The 24,381-nt window shown below is 42.4% G+C and overlaps 4 protein-coding genes across 10 annotated transcripts; 2 read left to right on the top strand and 2 right to left on the bottom strand.

Moving 5' to 3' along the window:
• Window positions 1–497: 497 nt before the first annotated feature.
• rpn1 (ribophorin I) lies at window positions 498–7,230 on the bottom strand. Its single transcript, XM_051415892.1, has 10 exons — window positions 6,878–7,230; window positions 6,101–6,165; window positions 5,289–5,595; window positions 4,988–5,197; window positions 4,703–4,895; window positions 3,707–3,806; window positions 3,476–3,614; window positions 2,260–2,379; window positions 1,873–2,118; window positions 498–1,503 (listed from the first exon to the last, which is right to left on the bottom strand). Exons 1-10 carry the CDS (start codon window positions 7,112–7,114, stop codon window positions 1,321–1,323), a joined length of 1,800 nt encoding a protein of 599 aa, XP_051271852.1. The 5' UTR covers window positions 7,115–7,230; the 3' UTR covers window positions 498–1,320.
• A 2,031-nt stretch (window positions 7,231–9,261) lies between these two features.
• Window positions 9,262–15,456, top strand: rab7a (RAB7a, member RAS oncogene family). Its single transcript, XM_051415904.1, has 6 exons — window positions 9,262–9,595; window positions 11,351–11,413; window positions 11,626–11,752; window positions 13,221–13,439; window positions 13,600–13,728; window positions 13,833–15,456. Exons 2-6 carry the CDS (start codon window positions 11,361–11,363, stop codon window positions 13,926–13,928), a joined length of 624 nt encoding a protein of 207 aa, XP_051271864.1. The 5' UTR covers window positions 9,262–9,595; window positions 11,351–11,360; the 3' UTR covers window positions 13,929–15,456.
• hmces (5-hydroxymethylcytosine binding, ES cell specific) lies at window positions 15,448–17,510 on the bottom strand. The gene is made up of 6 exons (XM_051415900.1): window positions 17,322–17,510; window positions 16,964–17,107; window positions 16,639–16,857; window positions 16,182–16,336; window positions 15,906–16,098; window positions 15,448–15,815 (listed from the first exon to the last, which is right to left on the bottom strand). The coding sequence occupies exons 1-6, from the start codon at window positions 17,508–17,510 to the stop codon at window positions 15,633–15,635; spliced, it is 1,083 nt and encodes a 360-aa protein (XP_051271860.1). The 3' UTR covers window positions 15,448–15,632.
• On the top strand, window positions 17,440–24,174 carry LOC127372319 (tubulin monoglycylase TTLL3-like). Of its 7 annotated transcripts, XM_051415889.1 has the most exons (15): window positions 18,227–18,458; window positions 19,080–19,225; window positions 20,036–20,122; window positions 20,251–20,354; window positions 20,461–20,632; window positions 20,741–20,781; window positions 20,927–21,055; window positions 21,143–21,257; window positions 21,368–21,463; window positions 21,546–21,738; window positions 21,835–21,983; window positions 22,062–22,305; window positions 22,867–23,126; window positions 23,294–23,469; window positions 23,573–24,174. In XM_051415889.1, exons 2-15 carry the CDS (start codon window positions 19,153–19,155, stop codon window positions 24,059–24,061), a joined length of 2,328 nt encoding a protein of 775 aa, XP_051271849.1. In that variant the 5' UTR covers window positions 18,227–18,458; window positions 19,080–19,152; the 3' UTR covers window positions 24,062–24,174. The 7 variants fall into 7 exon arrangements, with proteins under 7 accessions (XP_051271846.1, XP_051271848.1, XP_051271850.1 ...); XM_051415886.1 differs by lacking the exon at window positions 18,227–18,458 and adding an exon at window positions 17,440–17,572 and having other exon boundaries at window positions 20,927–21,257; XM_051415888.1 differs by lacking the exon at window positions 18,227–18,458 and adding an exon at window positions 17,483–17,572 and having other exon boundaries at window positions 19,083–19,225; window positions 20,927–21,257.
• The last annotated feature ends 207 nt before the right edge of the window (window positions 24,175–24,381 follow it).

Genomic DNA, 24,381 nt, shown 5'->3' with positions numbered 1-24,381 from the left:
AGGGGAACGGGGCCTGTTATTATGGAGCAGGAAATGACCTGCCACGACCTCTGGTGACCTCACAGGGAAAGCGATGACCTCAGTCTGACCCTTATGTTTGTCCTGCGCTCCAGGACAGGTCGTCTGCTCTGCTGACTGGGGAGGAGAGGGTGCTAGGTGGGGTTACTCTGAAACAAGGAATGCAACAATGTGCTGGAAATTCCCTCTGATGTGCCAGTTTTAAAAGGGGGCACCAGTCATTCTGCAAATGTATTTTATTTTTATTTTGGGATGTTAGGATGACATATTTACCTATATGTAGATTCAAGCAGATTCAACAGCATTTAAAGGGTCAAAAGACACCGCAGTGTTGTTGGAAGAGAAATAACGGCCTCTGATTTGGTGAAATGTCAGTTCTTGACACAATTGCACCCTCTTTTGATTAACTATGGGTACTGCTAATACACAAGTCAAAAACTCCATCATCCATCTTCTCATCTAAAAAACATGCTAAATAATGAGTTTCTCAAAACTTTATTTCAAATTTGACAGCTTTTCATACAGTTGCCCATTTCACAAACATCTGTGTCCCATCTCCCATGTCTTTTCTCGCATACAGCCTAATCTCATGAATTCACTAATCTCATGGTCAAAAAAAAAGAAACAACACCACTTACAAAACAAAAAATCATACAAAATGTAGAAAATATGACTGATGAACATCAAGCAAAAAGTGTTGGGGATGACACAGAATCAGAGCTTCAAATTTGTTCAGATATAAGCGTCAGTCTGGGGCGAGTAGAAAAAAGTTGTAAGTGCAAAAGAGATAAGACTGGAAAAGACTTTCACCTTCATACTTAAGAACCAGATGATTCAATCTTAGAAAACAGCTTATGTGAGTAAAGACATGAGACCGAAAACACTTGGGCCCTTCCGCTAGCTTGTTTCCAAAAAATGTCCCATAACCATACATACTTAAGGGGGGGAGAAAAATACAATGTCCAGAACATAGAAATGAAGTGTCAAGTCTGAGCAAGGTGTGACAAAGTTGAAGTGTAGCTCAACAAACTCAAACAGAAACAAAATGCTAAAATGACGTAGCTGCTGGAGAGCTGAGCACACAGTGACCTCGAGTTTATCGCAAGGCACAAGATAAACCCATCACTACCATAAGATGAGATGTTAACAGTCCATGTCTGGATTCAAGGATGGTAAAAAAAAAAAAAAAAAATGTGTAAGCATTTGTGTCACATTTAATTCTCATACATACAAATAGTCGGTTGTATGTCGTAGTAAGGGTGGTGTGTGTCTGTTTCTGTGTGCGAGTGTGGCAGGAGTAGTTTAGAGGGCATCCAACAGACTGTCAATTCGGCTGACGAGCTCCTGTCTCTTGCTGGTCAGAGTCTTCTCGCTCTCGATGTAAGCCTCCTTCTTGACCTTACCCGCCACCAGTCGCTCCGCCTCCTGGCAGGAGCGGCACACCAGCTCCTTCACCTGGCCGTCCAGCTTCTGCACCTCCCCGACCTGAGAGCACAAAGAGGGGAGTGATTAGGGCTGGGTATGGTTCAACAATTTCGATGCCAGACACCAGTTCCTGAACGAACGAACGTTCCTGAACACCATGCCGTCTGAAAAGCTCTCTGTCTCAACTTTGGTGAGAAGAGGTTGCGCAGTGGTTTCCATCCCAGTGGACGATGAGGTGAATGAACTCACCGACGAGCAGATACAGGTTGGCTGCACTGGCTAGTGTAACAAGCAGCATAAAGTTCAGTAGTTGTCTGTACTATTCGTTCGGTGCCATAAAAGTATCAAAGGACCCAAGGTACGCACGCAGCCCTAGGAGTGAGCCTCACTGCACATTCAGTTCACTTAATTCAAATGTGTGTCACTCACCTTATCAGCCAAATCGGAGCCCTCGGCTTTGAGGCGGGCCTGCAGAGAGCTGATCTCGTTGGTGAGAGTGCGGTGGTCGGCCTCCAGAGTCTTCCGCCCGCTATTGAGCGCTCCGGTGTCACGGGACTGCTTGTAGCGGTTGACCACCTCGTCCATGTGTCGATACAGACCCAGGCGCTTGTTAACTAGAGTCAGCACCTGCTCGGTGATGGACGCAACCTTCATGCGCACCTCAGCCGCAGGATCCTGAGCAAAGAAAGACATAAAAACTGATTCATAACACATAAGAGTATGCAGAACATCTGACAAAGGAGGGAAATGTTAGGATATAAGAGGCCAGCAGACCCCAGGGTCCCTTTATAGGACCACATGAACATGTTGTCATACCTTTGTGATGGCAAAGTCCAGGCGGACATAGATGATGACAGTGAAGAAGAGGATGTAGAAAGCTCCTACGACCAAGAGAGGCTCCTGCAGCATCAGGATCTTATTGAAGTTATAATGAACCTGGTAATCACAAGAGAGGTTTATTCATTCACATTTCAACACAACTTCAAAGCTCAAATCAAATTCACACAACTGCGAAGAAAGTCTAGTGAGGGTGGAGTTTTACAGTACATATTAAATTCATGTTTAAAATTAAAGATATGTACAAAAGCATGTATCTGCACTGACTGAAAGGTTTTTTCCTATTGCATTTTATACTTTATTAGATAGCAATAGTAGAGAGATGAGAGGAAATGAGGGGAGAGAACGATGTGCCCCATAGGTCCCCGGCCATATTAGAGGCAGGAATGTTGTTGTGTCTCAACCCATAAGCCATGAGGGGCGTCCTGTGAGAAATGTATTTTCCCTAAAATGAAACATGAGAGAGCTAAATAATCCCAAATCTAGTGCTGAAACAATTATGGATTCATTAGTTAGTTGATAGATAAAATGTTAATAGATTACTACACTGATAATTGATGAATAAAGTCATTTATGGAGGTAAAAATACAAAGCCTGTACTGCTTAAAGATTCTAAAATATATAATGTATTGCATAGTTTTCTCTGTAACATATTGTAAATCGAACACCTTGTTTTGACCATTGACACTGTGAAGATGCAGCATTGTGAGTAATGCATTATGAAAGTACAGTACAGCATATCTATAACATTATGTGTTGGATTAGGCATTTGGTTTTGGTCAAGTGGAGTCATTATAAAAAGCACTAAACATCCAAATGCCCACTAGCCGCCCCTCATGTATGTGATATCCATAGCAACCTACAATCTAAAATACATGTAATTAAGCTAATCAAAAGGCTTTACTGATGACTTGTTCCTCAAAGCAATTCTTAATTTATGTTGATAACTTTTGCTAAAAAAATAAACTAACAAATCTAAAACAAGGACTGATGTAAAAAAGGGTTTAAAGTTTACATTCTGGGCTGAAGGTGAAAATTTTGACTGCTGCAGAACACAATTACCTTCAGGAATTTAGTGTTTTGTAACATTTGTTGAGGCTGAAAAAAACCAAAACCTGTCTACAACTCTGCAGGTTATCTGGCTCCACTATTAACACTGTTAATCTCCTGAAAATATGCTGGTATGTCTTCTTACCACAACATCCTGGATGTGATGCTCCACCAGGTTGTTCTTGGTGGCAACCAGCACTGGTCGGCCAAAGGTATCCAGATAGGTATAATGCAGCTGGTTTGGCATGCGATCAATCCTGTAAGGTGTATCCACGTGGATGTTTCTGATAGGGCGTGAAAGGGGACGATGAGAGAATTCAGCACACAGACTCTGTACTCAACCTTACATTTTGTAGATTTGCTTGCAAACACTGACCTGGCTCCCTCCGGCAGGATGATTTTCACAGTGAGGGAGTCAATGACCTGGTCATCATACACATGGTCAACCAGTCTCATCTTCAGTGCATACTGGTCACCTAGATGATAAAATGATGTGACACATTAGCAACATATACTGGGTCTCAGTGATTAGGCAGGATGTGCTTCAATAGAAAGCCTGATGCCAGCAGCCCTGCTGAGGTGGCCCTTGAGCAAGACACTGGTTTTGTCTCAATTATCCACCTTTCCTCTCAGTTTGGAGTCATTGAGAACATGGAAACCACTTGGTTTCTGGACAACTGTTTTGAAGCCTCAGGTTTGGCATTATGGCTGTTGCCATCTTGTTTTTTGGAGCTGTGAAGGACACGCATTGCTACTCGTCGTACTACTATCCTGTTTCGATCTGACTGAGAACTAGTGGAAACACCATTTTAGCAACTTGTCACTCACAAGGTAGCCCCGCCCCAAAAGCGCACCCTGCTTTACTGTCCATTTTAAACTCAATGGGACCATAGTTGACGAAATAAACATCCGGCTATGTGGAAGAAGACTTAAAACTAGCGTCTGTGGGCACCCGGTTAGCTCAGTGGGTAGAGCTGGCGACCCATGTACCGAGGCTAAGTCCTTGCTGCAGCGGCCCAGGGTTTGAATCCGACCTGCGGCCCTTTGCTGCGTGTCAGCCCCTCTCTCTCTGTCCCCCTTTCCTGTCTTTCTTCAGCTGTCTCTATCATAAAGGCAATAAAAATAAAAATATTTAGAAAAAAATAAAAATAGTGACTGAACTCGTCAAAAATAGTGACTGAACTCGTAATAAATGAGGGAGTACTAGGTTCATTTTCTCATAGACTTACATATAATCAGACTTCTTTTTAGAGCCATTACCCCTTGCTGGCTATTAGAAAGACTGCAGGTTTAAGGCAGTACCACACTGGCTTCACTTTTCAGAGCCATTAATCAATCAAAGGTAGTTAGTTAGTTGGGGCGATCAACTCACCCAGGGTGTAAAGGTACTCGTAGCTGGGCAGATTGTAGCCAATCATGTAATGGGTCTTCCAGCCTCCGAACAAGGGGAAGCGAGGCCTGACCTCCACCTCCACTGAGTCATCCAGAACCTGCAGATGAGAGGTTGAGATGTTGCCAATCTCATCTCTGTAGTAGACGTCCTGGGCCGAGGCAGGAAGGATGGTCTGTTGGGGAGGAAGCATATATAGTCATCGTCATCGTCATCACCTTAACAGTAAAAACAAGTCAGACGATTGGTTTGTGTTTAATACAACACCTTGAAGGACTTGACAGATGAGATGCCGCTGTCTGACTGACGTTGATAATCGTAACGTGAAAAAGGCCCCTTCAGGACGGCTCCTGTGTGCCTCAAGTCGATGGTCTCTTCCACAGCAATGTTACCCCAGTGAGAGACCTCAATGGTCCGAGTGATACTGCTGATGGTGAGGAAGGGCGTGTTGTTTTCGTAATGGATCTTCATGGTATCCTGGACAGCAGAGAACACACAAAACACAAAATGCTTTAGCAGCGTTCCTGCACACTCACTCGAAGCTCGTCAGATCTGGTCAGAGGTTTACCTCGCTGAACGGCGCCACATCGCGGAAAGGTCCGTACTCAACGATCTCATCATTCTTGCTGGGGTTGCCCAGCTTGGTGTAGCTCTCCACAGTCTTGGAAGCCAGGCGGACACGCGTGGTCTGGCTGCGGGTTGGGTATGGGGAGTACAGGTAGTGGTTCCCTTGGAAGACCACCAGCTGGCGCTCGGCCTGGGTGATTTGTGTGGGGAAGGGCTTCAGGACGTGGCTAAATGTCATCTCCACCTTCGCTTTCAACTGAGCACCTGCTGCCAGAGTGGAGGGCAGCTGCACTTTATAAAACTGCCCGCTGTATGGGGACAGATAAGATATGACTGAGAGGAGCATGGGTAAAATACATTTGCATAATGATGTTAATGCTGCCGCTGTAAAATATCAGCTTCTCTACAAGATGCAGTCTTGTTTTAAGGAATACATTTTTGTATTGTTAAAAAACAATTCATAGAGAGGGGGTGGTCCTCCTACTTTACAGTTTACATGGAAGATGGTGCCAAACTGAGCTAAATATTTATTAATAAGTCATTTTCATCATCAAGTTGCCAAATATTATTATTATATAATGTTGACAGAACGGCTTGTGTTGTGAGCGTTTGATTGCTGAAGCAAGGAACTGTGGGACAACAATATTGGTCTTCTCTTCCATTGGTGTTTTCTTAGCTAAAAGGTAAAACTAATTCAAATGTTCCATCATGAATGCCACTCAGACACTTCTGAGTCTTTTCATTCATTTAGTGACTGCTGTAAAATCAGTTTGGTTGTTCAGGCGGGCTTGAGCATCTTGTTTGATCTCTTACCTTTGGCCTGGAATTGTTGTCTGTTGGAGTTCAAGTGTGCCATCTTCCTCCTCATCACCCTTAACCTGTGGAAACATGTTGGTTTTAGCAAACTCTCTTTGGAATGAAAACACTGACAAGCAAAATACGGGACAAGTGAGAGGTTAATAACGCAATCAATAAAAGCACCTTGAAGAAACCGTGTATAGTTTATGAATATGTCTCAGAACAGAGCATTGATACAGTTTAAGTCATAGTGGAAGGGGCAGGCCTGCGCAGTCACACACGGAAGTGAGCTGCCCAGCGCATACGTGTCATTCAGCCACTGACAGAGCGTGCAGCGCTGCGGAAGTAAACGTCTCGTTACCCACATCCTTAGCAATTCAAAATGAATTTATCTGATGGGTCCACTCATGCTCACAGCAAATGAGCGGATGCTAATACCTTGCAATAAGCAATATACATACTGTTGGCTAGGCTAACTGTGGCTGTTTGATTCCGAGCTTGCAGAGCTCGCTGCCTGCAGGACCACAATGAACACATAGCCCCAGCTAATACCTGACAGTACAGGTCTTCAGTGGACACTCTGTACCCTCGTATGGTAGCATGAGATTCACTCGTGCACTGCTGCTGCTGTCAATTTAACACAGAGACATGTAACATGTGAGAGCAGCCAGATCTGGTAGAGCCCCGGTGTGTGTCACCCAAGTTAACTATGGAGTGGCTAACATGCTAAAGCTAGCGAGCCGGTTACAGGCAGAAGTGGTCGGCTGTTTCCTTCACTAATGTTTGGCTCACCGAAGCTCCGATGTATGCCAGGTGCGGGGCCAGGTCAGCCTCTACCGCTAACATGAAGCTCTGGACGGCAGAGTGTCCCTGGTTGGACAGCACGATCTCCGCAGTGATCTTGGCCAGATGAGTGCTCAGGTCCACAGTCCTCTTCACCTCCTCGTTCACTAAACCGTCCGCTGAAACCTCCGAGCTCACGGCCAGAAGCAGCAGGAAAGCGGCCAGCAGTGGCGACTTTCCAATCATGGTTAAAGAAATTAAAAGAGCTGCAATACCGGGATAAGAGCGGAAAGACTGTGTGAAATGTAGAGCAGCGAAGAAAGGCCGCCGTGCCGCTCTACATCAGAAAGGATGACGCTACATTCGGTCCGACGTGATGACGTCAGGGCGCGCTCATTACAACGCGCCGAGCGTCGGAAGCGAATCTGAGCCAAGCAGAAAAACAATCACTACGACTACATTTAATGATTTAAATGTTTTATCCTGAGTGTTGGTCCACGACCGACTGTCTGACTAGTAAATATCTGCAGTGCCTGCTGGTGGCATCCTTGTCAGACTGCCGTCAATATATTAATAAGATTTGTGCCATTTGGCCGACTAATGATGTTATAAATGTATTGTATGTGGCACTTGTACTTATACATACAGAAGATAAGTACAGAACCACATTACAAAGTAAGGTCCCTTATACATAAATGTCCAAGTCATATTTGAAATATAAATAAATATTTGATTTGCATGCTGCATTTTCTCAGCAAAAGATAACGTAACTATAGAGCACTGGATAAAAAAGTCTGCCATATACCTTAATTGTAAATGGAGATTCAGTTCCAAAGAAACCATAACAAGGAGGCATGAAAGCCAGCAGCATGAAATAACCTACATAAAATAAGACATTTTCTAGTTTCAGTTGAACTAACCGCATGACAAACACACAAATACCCAGATGTTAGAGTAAGTTGGCCGAGAGAGGACATGGAGGCTGTTGAAACAGCTAGACTCAGACCTAAAAACTCATTATTACACCCTGTACACTGGCTGGAGATAAGGTGGGACTTAGGGAGTGTCTTTAATGAAGAAAAAAAACCATCTCTGGATATGTGAGTAAAGTGGCTCTGGAGTATTAGCTGCTAAGAGAATACCACAGCTGCAGACATGGGGTAAAGACCCTCCTTGGGTGGCACCATGGCAGACAGCAACGATGGACATCACGGTATCCCACCAGTGGCTGGTAAAGTCTGGAGTGAAGGACAGCAATGAATGACTAATCTTAGCATTGGGGAGAGGGGAGTAGGTCACATTTTTGCCTCAGGCCCTCTAGCAGGTTATTCTGGCCTATTATGCAACACTAAAGGAAAAGCCACATTTCACTTGCAGCAGGACTTTGTATCTGTAGGCCAGCATTTTGTTGTTCTGTATTCTCATTAATAAATAGTCAGAATTGTTAGCCAACCTGGGGGTCAGGACCCCTACTAAGGTGTTGCCAAAGCTTCATGTCGGGTCACGAGGCCTTCTTGATTTTAAAGCGTGCTAGAAAACTTAGAAAATATACAGGTAGGCCTACATCTCATTTGGTTCACTTTTGTAAAGAAAAGTAAATGTAAAGTAAATTGTCTAATAGAACAATGGCCAAGCATCAGGCACAATAAATTACTGAATGTGTAGTAAGTATGTATGATTGTTTAAAATTATTTAAAAAATACTTAATACATACAGATAATTGTATTAAAGGTTACCTAAACAGGAAATAATCTGCCTTGGTGCATAAGAATCACACAAAATCAAGGAATTAAATATAAATAAAGATAGAAAGCTGTACAAGAATGATAGTTACTATGTGTAATGCATATATACAGGGTGGGTTTAAGAGTCAGTTAACTAGATTTACACAAACGTCTTGCAGTTATTGAGTTACTATTTGAGTTCATTGCACAGTTTTGAATATATAATTAAATATCCATAGAATATGTCACCTAAGCAGGGCCCTGCTTTTATTTATTTATTTTATTTATTAACTGACACATTTTTAGTCAGTCAGTTTACTCAGTGATAGAAAAGAGGTCAGTAAAGGAAAAAGGTTTCGAAACCACTGATACAACAATGCATGGAAAGATTTATTATTATTATTGTTATTATTATCTGTCCTTATTGTCAGTAGCTCGTCAGCTATAATGTCATCATCAGATTTATATATATATATATATTTACATTATTTTATAGATTTTTAAATTGCTGTAAAGCCCGTGTAGTGGAAGCAGAAAGCTGTGTGACCAAGCATATAATCTACTGGTTAGATGACATTAAGTCAAAGTTTGAATTTGTGTTTGTGTCACTCCTCAGGTCCTGTGGCACGAGGCGTGTCCAGCGCGTGACGTCAGCCCCTACCGACAGAGCTTGTTTTGGAGGAAGTGAGCACAGCTCGGCTAGCAGCTAGCGCGTTAGCTTCACAGGAAAAGGGCGAAACGGACCATTGTACCAAATCGCTTCTGTTACACTAAGGGAGATACAGGTCGGCTGTGGCAGCGTTGACTTTGATAAGCAGAGGTAGAACCGAGGCTAGCTGTCGGAGGTTATTCAGCTGTCGACGCTTTAAACCTGCTGTTTTCTGACGGCAGACATTAGAGGAGCTATTAGCCTGTTAGCTCGCCTGCGCGTTAGCTGACGCTTCCAGCCGAGGCGGAGGAAAAGTCCACTTTTGATATTTTTTACCGCAGGATCATCGCCCAGGTGGGTTTGTGGTGATTGTAGTTATTGGTTTAACTAACGATGTATATTAACGACACAGCTGTCGGTGACCACGTTTGACATTTGTTAATAAACCTTGCTTAGCTAAGTAACGTTAAACGTTAGCTTAAATTAAGAAGTGTCACTGTTATGGTCGCTAAGTGTCGGTGGACACGGTTGTTTGGAAAGATCCTCTATACGACAATAACATGTTAAATCTGTGTCTTGAGTTTGCTTCCCTAGTTATGTAACATTTGTTTATTCTACCTTGCTAGCCCTTGCAGGTGTGTTTGATGTCTTTATGGTCGTTAGGTAAAATGTTCAGACAGGACTTTCTGCTACAATCTGAAAATATTTACACCCAGGTATGTCCTAACTAGAGTTAGTTGATCCTAACTATGTGTTACAGCGGCATGTGTATTTAATCCAACTTCAGCATTTGCGGTGCTAATCATGCTTGCCAAGTCATGGTTCCGTTAGTCCTGTGTTTTAAAACCATGTGATCAGTCCCTGACACAGTGTCATGGGGTGCAGATTATGAGAGCCGATAGCTCTATGCTAGTTTTGCTTCAGAGTAACACTGATATGGATTCAAGCCGTGGCTTTTGATTCACATACGTGGCTGTAAACGTTAAGTGATGTTCGGATAAATCCTGTGATTAATCTTTTTTTAACAATCACTTTCTCCGAGGTTTAATTTAAATGGATCGGTGGTTTAAAGCCCATCGGTAATAAGGTTTGGACTTTGGTCATAACAGCTGTATGAGGTGGTTTATTATTACAAAGCACTCTCAGCCAAAGTCAGAAATGCTTGGTGATGTCTTGAGCAGGCACACAGATGAGAATGTTTGATTTTAGTACAAAAATAATCTTTACTTCTGATCATTCATAAATATATGGTTTCAGATAATAATAGTTATCTATGAAAAAGGCACATTTCTGCAGAGCATATGTAAATACACAATGGAAAACCCGGGGGAAGGAGTTTGGACATGTTTATCAGGGATCTTATATCATGGAAATAGAGATTAGTCAATGGGGGAAGGAGGATTGTATTCAAAGAGGAAGAGTTGAGGCCTATGTGTGTGTATTTTTCAGACTGTAATAGATGCTGAGGCTGTTGACTTGTAGTTTTACTGAAATATGTGCGAGATGATGATGAGTGCAATGCCTGTTTGTGGCTGGTAGATTTCAGACACAAAATAATGATTTACTATTGAATGGCTGGTGAATTTTAATATTCAACAAATTCCTGTGCTGGCTGGGAAGTTATCATAATGCACTACAGTATAGACATGTCTGTCATTGAGTGTATTTTGGAGTAACTGGGTGTGTGTTCCATTTTTGTTTTCAATTTATTGTAATGTTGGGACTGAGACAATGTAGTTTTTTTTCTATTGAATGGTTTCCTCAGTTGTATGAGTATCACATCGTAGTGGACTGTTTGTTTTATGAATTGTATTTGGAGCCTCAGGGTACAATGCGGCACAGCGTATTGTTTCCCCCCCGATTACTGTATTTTTCTTTGTTTGTGAAGTAAAAGGAAGCTCAAGCATGGGAGACATTGCACTTGGTTTCATTCCTAGAACCAGCCCATTTCTTTGGAGTGTATTTTGAGACCCACACATATCATCTTTCAGTGAAACCTGTGGGCCCATATCAAAAGGGTCATCACAGGCTAATCGTTCGTATCCATCTTGTTTGAATTCCAGCGTTGGTCTGCTTCTATCCCCTCTAATCTACTTTTTGTCTCCACAGCTGTGGCACAATGACATCAAGGAAGAAAGTACTACTCAAAGTCATCATCCTCGGAGACTCCGGGTGAGTTATGTTGGGCCATAGGAGAGATGCCTGATGGTTAATAGTAAAGAAAACACTTAGAGTAGTGAATCTAATCTGATGACAATACACTAAAACAGCAAGCAAGGAACCATTTTTGTGCTTCTCTAATTCATCACAGTGACTCTTTCTGTCATTTTTTTTTTGCCCATCATAGCCACTGAATGTTGTTCTGTGATTTTCTTTCTCCCTAGAGTTGGCAAGACCTCATTGATGAACCAGTATGTGAATAAGAAGTTCAGTAATCAGTACAAAGCCACAATAGGGGCTGATTTCCTGACGAAAGAGGTCATGGTGGATGACAGACTTGTCACAATGCAGGTACTGAGGAAATAACACAAGAATGCCACACTGACTAACCTCTTATTGAAACATGATTATCATATCTAAAACAATCACAGAATACAATAAAATATCTAATGAAATGTTTTCATTTAAAAAAAAAAAAAAAAATGCCATTACTTGCCGCTCACCCCACTGGTTCCCAACCTAGGGGTCCCGACCTCCACTAGGGGTTGCCAACACTTCACTGGGGTTGTAAGGACTGATTTTAAGGGTGAAGAAAACTTATTTTAAAACACAGTTGGCCTATACCTCAACATTTCATTCATTTCGTGAAGCAAACTAAATAAAATTGTTATTTTTATATTTTTATATTATTACTTAGGATACAAACCACGGCCATGTTGAAGACCTGAACACAAGCTACATTCACTTGTATATCCAGCAGTAGAAAAGCATGCAGTTAACACAACCAAATAGCTAATAAAACACTGAGAAGAAAACTCTGAATTTGTTCTAAAAAAAAAAAAAAAGCCAATTACATATGTGTTTGTTAAAATATTTTTATAATACAAATATACAAAATATAATTCAAACAGAGGATTGTATTAAAAGTTACTAAAAATGTCAGCTGCAGCAGAATTCACAGGAAATAATCTGCTCAATATTTTTACACAAACGTCCTGCAGTTATTGCAATCATTATTTGGAGTAATTGTACAGTTTATCAGTAGTTCTATACTGTTACTGTTATGCATTGAATATAAAATGAAAAATCCATAAAATGTAGTTTTCTCAGTGAAAAGGTGTCCCTTAAGGTAAATGGTTGGGAACCACTGGCCCACACTAACAATGGCTTATCACTGGTAGATGTGTATTTTCATAAACACAATCATTTTGTAACAGTCCATTAAACTCAGAAAAAAAACAAAAACGTAAAGGATCAATAATACAATTTTTTTTATTTCAAATTTAAACTGGTTTCTTTTGCAGACTCCTGAAAACTATAGAGAGGATGGCGAGTCTGTCAGTGCATTTATATTCACAATAATACTAATATTAATGTAAACTCTTGGTTAGTCAGGTTAAGGTTAAAATCACAATCAAGTTTAACTTGATTAGCAGAGCTGCATAACTGGTCAGTTTGACTTACTTTGGAATAAAGCAGCTCTATCAATGGTAAACACACACACCAACTTAAGCCCCTTCATTCACTTCAAGCTTCTTGTATGGTACCACACATAACTGTCACTGTAACATCAACTAACAAACAGTGTAAACACCATATATTGATAAGGAGTACGGTCTAGACATGCTCAATTTGAAAGTGTCCTGAGATAACTTCTGGTATGATTTGGCACTGTACAAATAATTGAATTGAATTGAATCTTGTTAATGTGAACCATGTAAACACTATGTTCAAAGTATTACCATAATCTCTCTGTTTACAGTAATCGGATTGTTTTGTGCATGTAAACACACCATGTGTTCTCTGTTCTGCATCTCAGATCTGGGACACAGCAGGTCAGGAGAGGTTCCAGTCCTTAGGCGTAGCGTTCTACCGCGGAGCAGACTGCTGCGTCCTGGTGTTTGACGTGACAGCACCCAACACCTTCAAGACTCTAGACAGCTGGAGGGACGAGTTCTTGATCCAAGCCAGCCCTCGAGACCCGGAGAATTTCCCCTTTGTGGTGCTGGGCAACAAGATTGACTTGGAGAACAGACAGGTGGGTCCAATAATCACATTTCTATTTGCCAGTGGTGCTGCTATGTGCACCATTATTTTTTTTGTTTTTCACGCAAATGTACTGATGTGTGTTGGTAATTTTCGATAGATTTTCAATAGAATAATTCAAAAAGTCTAACATCAGCTCCTTTGTGTCTCAGGTAACAACCAAGCGAGCACAGGCTTGGTGTCAGAGCAAGAACAACATCCCATATTTCGAAACCAGCGCCAAGGAGGCAATCAATGTGGAGCAGGCCTTCCAGACTATTGCACGCAACGCCCTTAAACAGGTAACGGAGGCCAGTGAGAGACGCTAGCCTGTAATCCTAGTGTCTCTGTGAAAGCTGCGAGATGCAGAGCCGGGCTCTCACTCAACTCTGCTGTCTGATTTCAGGAGACCGAAGTGGAGCTGTACAACGAGTTCCCCGAGCCGATAAAGCTGGACAGGAACGAGCGAGCCAAGCCGTCAGCAGAGACCTGCAGCTGCTGAGGACGCTGAAGATCTTCTGGGAGGGGGTTGTCACTGCCCTCACTACCCTGTCTTGCCTTGTCTATATATCCCTTTTTCCCATGGCCCACTGTGTTGATCCCTAATGCCCAACATACAAGCAGCATCCCACTCATAGAGTATACTACTACACAGACAAACATGCTGCACTCACCTCCTTATGTATACAAAACACATTTTCTATAAAATATGAGTCTCCTGGCCCAAAGAACACCTTATGGAAACATTATGGAATTTACTTGTATGATGCTTATTACTTCCCAGTGTTTCCCCTCGTACTTTTTCATGGCAGCGGTGGTTTGGGCTAATCTCATTTTCGGTTCCACGTATATCGCTGCTTTCACACCCAGTTTTGGTTCTAACTGCTTTTATTTGGATACTTTAAGTGGTAAATCAAAGCATTATCTCTATACATGTTTGTGTTGATAAGTAAAGTTAGAAAACTTTTTTTTTTAATCAAAGTTTTTTTAGCAGTGGTGGTTGTTTTCTTACTTTCACAGCCCGCCACTGCTGCATGAATAGAGGAAACACTGCTCCCCCTGACCCCCACCCCCATTTTACTCATTTGTGTTGTGGCTTAAAATTTCACTCGTTTCACTCTCAAAAACACTTGTTACCATGGTTTCACTTGATCTCATGCAACCTTAAAAAGAAAACTCTGATACTTAAACAGGGAGTCAGAACTGAAGGATCAGGATACGTGAAGGTGCATGTGGGGATCACATTAATATGCTGCCTGCTGATTCTCGTTAATTGGCACAGGAAGAAGTCCATCAAACAAATGTGTACAGATCTTTTTGTTTTTTGTCATTTACAGTAATGAAAGACTCGTTCAGACATCTCATTTTGGAGCCGCAATAAATGCAATTGTAGCTCAGGTTGAGGACATAGTGTGAATCCAGACTCGGCTCCTTGATGTAAGTGCTGTCCCTATCACGGTATCTGCTGTTCCTCTATCGGGGTAAAGAAGTTCCATCTTGTAGTCAGTTATTCTTGGTAAAACATTTGATGTGGGAATAAACCAAATCAAGACAGCATGTCATCCTACATGATAGTCCTGGAAAGGAGATATTTTTCTCAAGTATAAATATCATTCATAACTGAGTACTATTAGCTAGTACATTTCTTTTTACTGTCAGTTATTGCAAGACTTTGTATATTTGCAGACCTCTCAGTCATTGTGTGGGGAAGGCAAAAAGTTGTGTTGTAAATCTCCATATCTGACTCTGCCAGTTGCTCGTGTTGGCAAACAATTTAAGTGCTTGACATTTCTTTTAACCGATCAGATCTTTAACTGTCTGTTCGTATTATGTTAAAACTCTGAAATGCATTATAGATTACAAGATAGCATACATACTGTAACTTTGAAAGAAGAAAAAAAAAAAATGTGATGGAAGTATTTGCATTCATCATTATTATATTATTAATATGATAAATGCATAGCATCTACATTGTTTCAAAAATGTCTTTGCGGTTCAAGTAATAAGGGTAATAAAACATCTTGAATAAAGCATATTGTTTATTTCTGACATTTATTGACAACATTTTGAAATCAAATAGTATCTGTGGAGCATTTTTATTTCATATAAAACCAAAATTTTGAACATGAATCTTTCTCATACCCATCCAAATAGTAACATGGAATTAAGGCCTAAATGGTCTTTCTTTCAGTCCCAGTTCGTGTCTTCATTTGGTTCTAGCTTTCTTATTGGCTCCCTGAAGCCACTGCTGAACAGCTCCTGTACGCTTGCACTGAGCCTTGGTTTTTTGCTCTTTACTCTCACATGTGTCAGGCTGCTTCCTCTTTGAAGGTGCACTGCTCGTCAGCCAGCTCTTCATCATCTTACTGCTGGCTGTGGGCTTGGGCTCCTAGGGGTCAAGGGTCAGATTTGTCAGTTAAAACATCTCTACTGGCCTGATAACTGATGAGTGAGTAAAATACCATCGTAAATCTGATACCTTTTTGCTGTTAAGATCCACGGGTTGAAGGCACTCTGGAGAGTTGTTGCGTGAGTTGTTCACTATTGAAGAGACAGGATGAAAAGTCAAGATGTCTTTAGACTGGAGCAGTTCCAAGGCATCTAGAGACTTCACCTTCCCAAAATCAAGCCATCTTCTCACTTCTTCCTCTCCATCCAGGATTGCTGGCATCCTAAAAACACAACCACAGAGTAATTTAGGATTTCATACAGACACGAATGAAAAAAGAGTTTGTTTATTAATTACTATGCTTACCTATCATGGATGCTTTGCAGGCCAGGGGAAGCATTCACAGTGATAACACTGTATGTGTAAAGAGGTTCTCCACCACCTGGAGGTGTCCAGCAGTCAAACAGTCCAGCCATAGTCAGCAACTTCCATCCAGTCCACTCACCTTCTGCTTCTCCTCCCTGGCCAACACACAGCATATAGCAGAGGTTAGAGGGGCATGGCCACAGTGTATTTTAAATAGTAAACATTAGCAGATTTTATGAAAGAAATGGGATGGATTTTTTACACTTCTTAGCTAAAGTGAGTTTGTATGTAACATGAAATGGCAAAAGAAACACCTGGTCTGCATGCACATTTTTGCTTTGACTCATCTCTCACATATTTTCAGCAGAGGTTATTTCCGCCACAGCTGCAGTCTCTGAACTTCTGTTCTGGATGAAAGCACGTTTGCTTATATTGCCACAGAAAACCCAATACTAACCTCTGTCAAGTCCGGGGAGGACTCCAATGCAGGGCACACTGAATTCTCTTTATTGCGAGCTGAGGTCGCGGGGACATCCTGATTCTCTGTTTTCTCCTGACTAGGTCCCTGAGTCTGAGGGAAGTATATGAAGAAAGGCTGCTTGCCTTTTTCTTGCCTCCTCCACTCATAGAAACCATCAGCCAGGATGACACAGCGCTGTCCTTTAATCAGGGGGTCCTTTGGGGAGACGACATTCTGATTAGACTGTGTGCATACACCGAGAGCAAGACATACAACACAGGAACTATTAATGTGGCCTAGCAGTGCCTTAAAGTGCATGTACCTTGTAAGATTTCTTCTGCAGTATACTCTCACTGCGGCAGTTGCTGGTGCTGTATTGCATCTTGCTCGGGTCATTCTCCTTGAACCAGCCAGGTACCAGGCCCCAGCGCATTGAGGCCAACACACACTCATCCACAGGTGCATTCTGCAGACAAGAAAGGAGTGAACACCAAAACATGAACACTTGCACTATATAATGCTATCCAATGCAAAAACCCTGCAGTACGTACATGTTTGCGCCCCATAGTGTTGAGACAGTGTGTGACATAGTAACATAATTATTTGAGCTCAAAGCTTGTGGTGTTGTTGCACTAAATTTAACTGTACATACACAACTGTACAGAGACGGTCGTTCTTACCTTATCAAAATGCCTCTGGGACAGCAGGACGGGACTCATAGACTGGGGGCTCTTGTTGTACGAGGGTCGGTATTTGTCGGCGTCTCCGTCCCTCCAGCGGGGCTGTCTCCGCCGCCCCCCTCGGTTTCTGTAGGAGCAGGCTCGGCTCACCTCGTCGGGAGCAAGAGTACACGCAGTTCTCCCACACATTTTACGCCTCAAACGGAACTTTTCAGCCACCTGAGAAAGAGGTTCAACACAGGCGAAGCTAAGTACGTTAACGTTATCAACACTTCTACACTGCTAGCATGTTAGCTCAAGTTATTTTAAAGAAACAAACATTTATTTTTCACTGGCTATAAAGGAACCAGTGACATTGCTCGGCTTACCTGTCTCAGAGCGTTATGGTACAGCTTTATGTCCGGTACCGTTGCACCTATAATGTGTATTATGTTGTGTGTTTTGTAAGTGTGTAAGTGTGAATGTGGAGCGGGGACTTGTCTGGGCCAATACCATCCAGCTCACCAAGCCACCGCTTACGTGATACCTTGACGTAGAGCAGCCCCTCCCCCTGTGCCGTCCGGAGCCAAGATGGCGACTGAACGGAGAGAAATATTCATTAGAAAAATAACATTCAAATATTCCACAACAGTTAACTAACAAATTGTTATTTCAATCTTAATATACCAGTGAACGCAGCATTACCACAATATGCAATTAAAGTCGCGTATTATATATAAGTATAGTACTATATTAATGTAACGTTAGATGTCAAAATATAATTAGACAGGATAAAGTTACATAAGGACTTTAATGTATTCCATAAATTAACGTTAAGATCATCTTCAGTAGGAAGTGGAATACATCCACAGACACGTACAGGATAAACAAACGGAATAGTTTTTTTAATTGTATTTAATACGTCAAAATAAACAACGCCATGGTCTTGTATACATTTTAAGGTTTTATAAACTTGTCTAATAGATAACGTTTAAAACTCTCTCTAAATAAACTCCGCTGTTGGTGTCAGCCTCTTGAGCTATCCAGAGGTTGCCATGGTAACAGTAAACAGGTAGAGAGTCGGGCGCACCGTGGGTTCCTCCGGTGAAACTCAACCGGCACCGGAGTTACTGTAATACACCTGTTAGACCTCGGCAGGTAAGATGAACAATCACTAACTTAGACCAGCATGTGGAAGCGTTGCTTAAAATAGAACAGGTTTACTGTAACATAATATCCCAGTGCAGGAGACATTAGTTAGTGGTGTTAGTTGTGTGTTAGTTAGAGACTTTACAGTAAGTTTTAAAAAGAGACAGTGAGAGGGCTGTGGTTGCTTTTAGAGAGGATGTGATGCTAGTTAACTTTTAAAAACTGTAACTTGTGGTGACTTCATAGCAAAAAATGTTTTTATTTTTTCCTGTGTGCTGTGCACAGGCTGATATTACGTTAGTAAGAGTAAGATTTTAATAAGAATTTCTGTTGTTGGGATATGAGTCTGTTTTTTGGACTTCAACAGGTGACTGAAGGAAATCAGACAGAGTATCACTCCCTGCCTGGGGTGTTAGGTACAACCCTGACAGGTGTAGCCAAGCTGTCTCCTGCACAGCAATTTGACCCACTTTATAGTCCGCTGCACTTGGACAGAGTCTGATTGACAGTTAGCTAGAGATGTGTGACGCCTGCAGAGTTTTAATCATTGTATATGTACACATTATTAGTGCACACTCTTACACTGTGGGATTGTTGCCCCATACATGCTAAATTGTGTGTCTTCTGCAGCAGTTTGTGTCTGACCATGCCATGAAGCAGAGCAAGAGAAAATGTTCCCTTGAAGAAGAGAGCTGATGGTATTATGGAGGCCACCAGGTCCAGACAGTTTGTCCAGCAGGGCCAGGACAGACACCAGGCACCATGCCCAGACAGTGGTGAGAGACACAGGAAACACTGTCTGAACAAAAAAATGGAAATCACTTAGATGTGTTTTCTAAGTGTTAATCAGAGGGTGGAACCACCTACTTCTCTCAAATTTGTCGACACAAGCCTGTATTTCCAATTGCGACCAGATGAGAAAGAAACAATGCTTATTTCTCAACATGTCAATATTATTTTATGACTTTATATTGTCTATTTCAGATTGGGCCTTTTAATAGGTTGTAACTTGCTGCTGAGGGACCCATTTCTACTCTGAAACATGAAAGGTCTCTACTGTATCACTTCACACCTCCAGAGGTCTTGGCCTTTGCATTCATAGAGTCAGCTTATAGATCGCAAATGCTGAATTAATCATGAGGTCACGCTCAGGACAGGTGGCCAAATGTTTGAACTCAGAGGCCATGAATTAAAGTTTCATGACTTTGCTCTTTTGGCTCTGAGCTGAAGATGTCAAGCCTTAAGCTTTAGATATAGTGTCCCTGTCATGGTGTCTTCTGTGTTATATTTGGTCATTTGGTTTGTTCAGGTGTATATTTTACTCATCATCATTGTGGACATTTTGAATGTCCACAATATATTACAGCTGTAAAAAAAACTCCCCTCCTTCATGCAATGAATGTGCTGCTATGTGTTGGTATGCTATGCAACCGAACAAAGCGATGCCATTTTTATTATATGAAGCTTACAACATGCTCTTTCTGGCATTGGGTATAAACATGCTTTTGGTAGGAGCTTGAGTAGGATGTGTGATGGCCCATTTTACTGATGTAAGATGTATGACAGTGCTCCTGATGTTACTGCAGGACAAACAGCAGGCCCCTCCAAGCATCAGAAGGTCACAGCTGTGGTCCAGCAACGCAACCTAGATGAGGGGAAAAGCCTGCAAGCAAGTAGGTATACCCTGTTAGACGACAACCAACACTCTTGCAACATTAACTCTTACAGCGGCAGTTTGTGTGTGTGTGTGTGTGTGTGTGTGTGTGTGTGTGTGTGGTGTGTGTGTGTGTGTGTGTGTCAGCTACACCTCCTGAGGGCAAAGTTCGCCGCAGTTTTGTCAGCCCACCTGTTCTTAACCCAGAGAGACTGAGGGTAGCCAAAGCCTTTGCTGACAAAGCTGTCAAGGTGAGTTACATTACTGGATGTATATAAAACTTTCCATGGTTATATTAATCTCTAACTGTTCCAAGAAGTTGTCCATCACTTCTGTGTCTCGTGTCTGCCTTCTCAGATGCATAAGGTATTCTCCATCCAAGGCCCTTACCCTGTCATCAGGGCAGGATTGAGGGCCAGAGGCTGGATTGAGCAGCGTACGCAACGCTCAAAGCACCATGCCCCGCGTCGTCACAGTGATGAGGGCAGGGCCACCTCTAATGATGCTGGTGACAGCGATGACAATGATGGTGAGCTAGATGAAATTGTGACTGTTTCAGACATCATATTGCTTCTATTCCTTGGTGTGGATATCTGTCTATATCCCATCATTTATTAATATTGCTTCCTCTTCTCAGACAATGAAGAGCAGGACGCAGATGGACTATATGATCTCATGGTAAAAATGACATTTAAAGGTTGTGGGCTATCATGGGGCTAAGGTGAACAGCAACTTAAAGGTTGTTACCCATTTTGGAAATTTACAGTTCATAATGGCAAAATTCAGCAGATTCCCAGATTCTCCTCTCCTCTCTCTCATACAGTCTCGGCTGGTGCGGAATGAAATGGTTTATTTCTACTGGACCAATCGTAGAGATGCCATCAACAACAACAGCCTGCAGAAAGAACAGATTACCAATCATTTCGCAAAAGCAGGCAGTTTCACCACCAAGGTGCATTTATATTCTTTTCTTTCAGTTCTTAGAGAAAAACAATCCTTTTCAGTGGTCTCCTGTCAATATTTGTCCTTATTTTGTCAGGTGGGGTTGTGTGTGAACCTGAGGAACCTGCACTGGTTTGATTCAGCCGACCCAGACACCTTCTTCCCCCGCTGTTACAGACTAGGAGCACAGGATGAGAAGCAAGCTTTTATCGGTCAGATCTGACATTAAGGCCCATCAAACTAGATAAGCTACTTCTAATGTATTTCCGGCAACCTTTCCAAGTTTAGAATACTTGTCTCTCTGTCTTTGCCCTCTGTGTAGAGGACTACAGGAGGACAGCCTGCACCAGTCTTTTGAAGTACATTGTGGAGAGGGAGCGGGGTGTCCAGGGAGAGGGAAAGAGCCACAACATTCAGGGTATGAACATCTCTCACATGACTGTGTAGTCAGTCAGTGTAGCTAAATAAATAAAGTAATCACTGTTTTGCTCCACCATTAGATCAGAGAAAACGAAGAAAACGGCGATCTAGACCAGTGGTGCTTTCCAAAATGATGGACAGCGCACTCAAAGTATGCCAGAAGTACCTGGAGAGTATAGAGCACAGAGACATAGACACAAGCTTGGAGACACCACAAACACTTACAAAGGAGGAGTGGGCAGAGTTCATTGACAGTTACAACCTCGTTGTTCAGTGAGTACAGTGTCTGCGTGTTAATGGTAAAGGGTAACTGGAAAACTAAAGTGCTCTTCAGTATCTCACACTCAGTCTCTGTGTTTCCTCGCTCAGTGGCGGAGCAGAAATTGAGAACAGTGATCACTTTGTGACATGCTGCAAAGCCATGCTGCAGAGGCTGGCGGAGGTCAGTCCACAGCTGGACATAGACGGCATACACAACATATGGATCATCAAACCTGGAGCTATGTCCAGGGGCAGAGGTGAGAAGTCAGACACTGTCAGACACTTCACATAATACCTGCCATAGTCCTGGCTGACCCTTTACACCTGCCCTCCAGGAATCAAATGCGCCAAGCGTCTGGATCAGATCCTCAGGCTGGTGGACTCTGATCCAACTCTGATCACGGAAAGCAAGTGGGTGGTGCAGAAGTACCTGGAGTGCCCCTTGCTGGTCCATGGCACCAAATTTGACCTGCGCCAGTGGTTCCTGGTGACTGACTGGAACCCTCTGACTGTGTGGTTCTATAAGAAGTGCTACTTGCGCTTTTCTACGCAGCCTTACTCGCTAGATACACTGGACAGGTAAGACAGTGATACTAATAAAGGGATGGGCCAAAAATTTAAGAAAGAAGCAGATGTGAAACCAGTTGAATGTTAAATTTAAAAAGGGGAACTGAGAGAAAGATACAGAGTAAAAAAAAGGCAGCACTGTGGGTGGTTATGCTTGTCACTTTTGGCGGGAGATCTGCTTTTGAAAAAGCTGCTATCCTCTGGGTATATTCAAAACTCTATGTATTCGCTGTCTTTGAAATTAGCAACATTCAAATGAACCCAAAACTGCCAACTGCCTCTAAAACACCTGCACACTATCAGTATATACAAGATTGCTTCTACGTCCACCAAAGTTGCACAAATTATAAACAACAAATAAAAAATGTGTTAATTGAATACTGTAAAAATAACTAAAGGTGTCTGATCACATGGTTAATATTACCATAGTCAGATGGTTTAGAAGTGGTTTGAAGACAAACTGGAGAGAAGTAGTTGTAACAGACATGATGACATCTCATCATGTCTCATTATACTTATGTCCATTTCCACTTATTTCTCTTTCCAATCTCTCTCTTAACCCTGTCCTTTCAGCTCTGTCCACCTGTGCAATAACTCTATCCAGAGGCACCTGAGGCCCTCCAAACAGCGACATCGAGGTATCCCTGCAGACAATATGTGGTCGGATGACCAGTTCAAGAGCTTTCTGTCCAGCCAGGGCCGGGAAGCTCAGTGGCACACTGTGGTAGTCCCGGGGATGAAGAAGGCAGTGATCCACGCATTACAGACAACACAGGATCTGATGGAGTCACGCAAAAACACATTTGAGCTCTACGGTGCTGACTTCATGTTAGGTAGAATGCAATCACTGTGAAGTACATGTTACGTTATATGTTATACTGCCTGTTTCAACATGCATCATCTTATATTTTAAAACTGCTTTTATATTGATTTTTATCTACCTTTACTACGAAAACAAAAGGTTCATCACCACTTAGATACTTTGGTATGTGTGTCTTAGGTCGAAACCTGCTTCCATGGCTGATAGAAATCAATGCCAGTCCCACAATGGCTCACTCCACCCCTGTGACAGCCCGCCTCTGCACTGCTGTGCAGGAAGACACACTACGGGTTGTCCTGGACCGGAGAGCAGACCGCACTGCAAACACCGGAGACTTTCAGCTCATATATAGGCAGGTAAGGAAGAGTTTCCCCTCCTCTTCAGGTTATAGTATACATTAAAGTTAGCAAAATTGTGAGGGTGATACAGAATACTTTAGATGTCCTTTTTGGTCTCCAGGCAGCAGTAGAAGTGCCACAGTATGTAGGAGTCAACCTACTTGTTGAGGGCTTCAAGATCAAATGCCCCTGCCCCCTTCCTCCACTGGGGTCCCCCAACCGTTCAGCACAGAAACACAGAGGTCCCGTCAAGGAGAGGGAACTAGCTGCAGATAAAGTGAAGCCTCTACCTAAGGTGTTGTTAAAGAGTGCCGAGTCTTCGCTCAAAAACGCTCATGTTCCACCACCTCCTCTTCTTCCTCCTGAGCCGCCTGTGCCCGTCTCTATCGAAACCTTCTTACCTCTCCTGCCAATGACTGTGAGGTCCATCCATCTGCCCTTCAGTGCACAGCCTCACTCTGTATTTTTGTGGAAGAGGAAATCAAAGGAAACAAAAGTCTGCCAAGAGGAAGTCCAACCCTGCACCATAGAGAAGCACCAAGGTCCTTCTCTGGAGATTACTGTTCAAAAACAGTCTTTGCCAGCAGCCGCCAGCACCATGACTGCCTAAAAAAACTTTCAAAAGAAGGTTTATTAACCAAATCATTTACATGCTCCTTCAGTTTGAACTCTCTGTTTGCAGGGTTGTCTGCCTACTTCAATATAAAGTCACAACTGAATAAATTCCCATGTCTTGATTTTCACATTTTTTTTTGATTCAGTCATCTGATTTAATACAACAGTGCCCCTCTTATTTGGATCATCCACAGGTTGTCAACAATTTATATAAGGAGTATTTGTTTGGTAGAAAGTAGTTTCATTACATGTTCACAGCAAAGTGTGTGGATTATCCAGAGTCACTGGGGAAACTGTTTCAGGAATGTTGCTGTT

The sequence above is a fragment of the Dicentrarchus labrax genome, unplaced genomic scaffold, assembly GCF_905237075.1.
Source record: "Dicentrarchus labrax unplaced genomic scaffold, dlabrax2021, whole genome shotgun sequence".
Taxonomy (NCBI): Eukaryota; Metazoa; Chordata; class Actinopteri; family Moronidae; genus Dicentrarchus; species Dicentrarchus labrax.
Note: the sequence above shows the minus strand (reverse complement) of the source record. Positions and strands in the feature narration are given on the sequence as shown.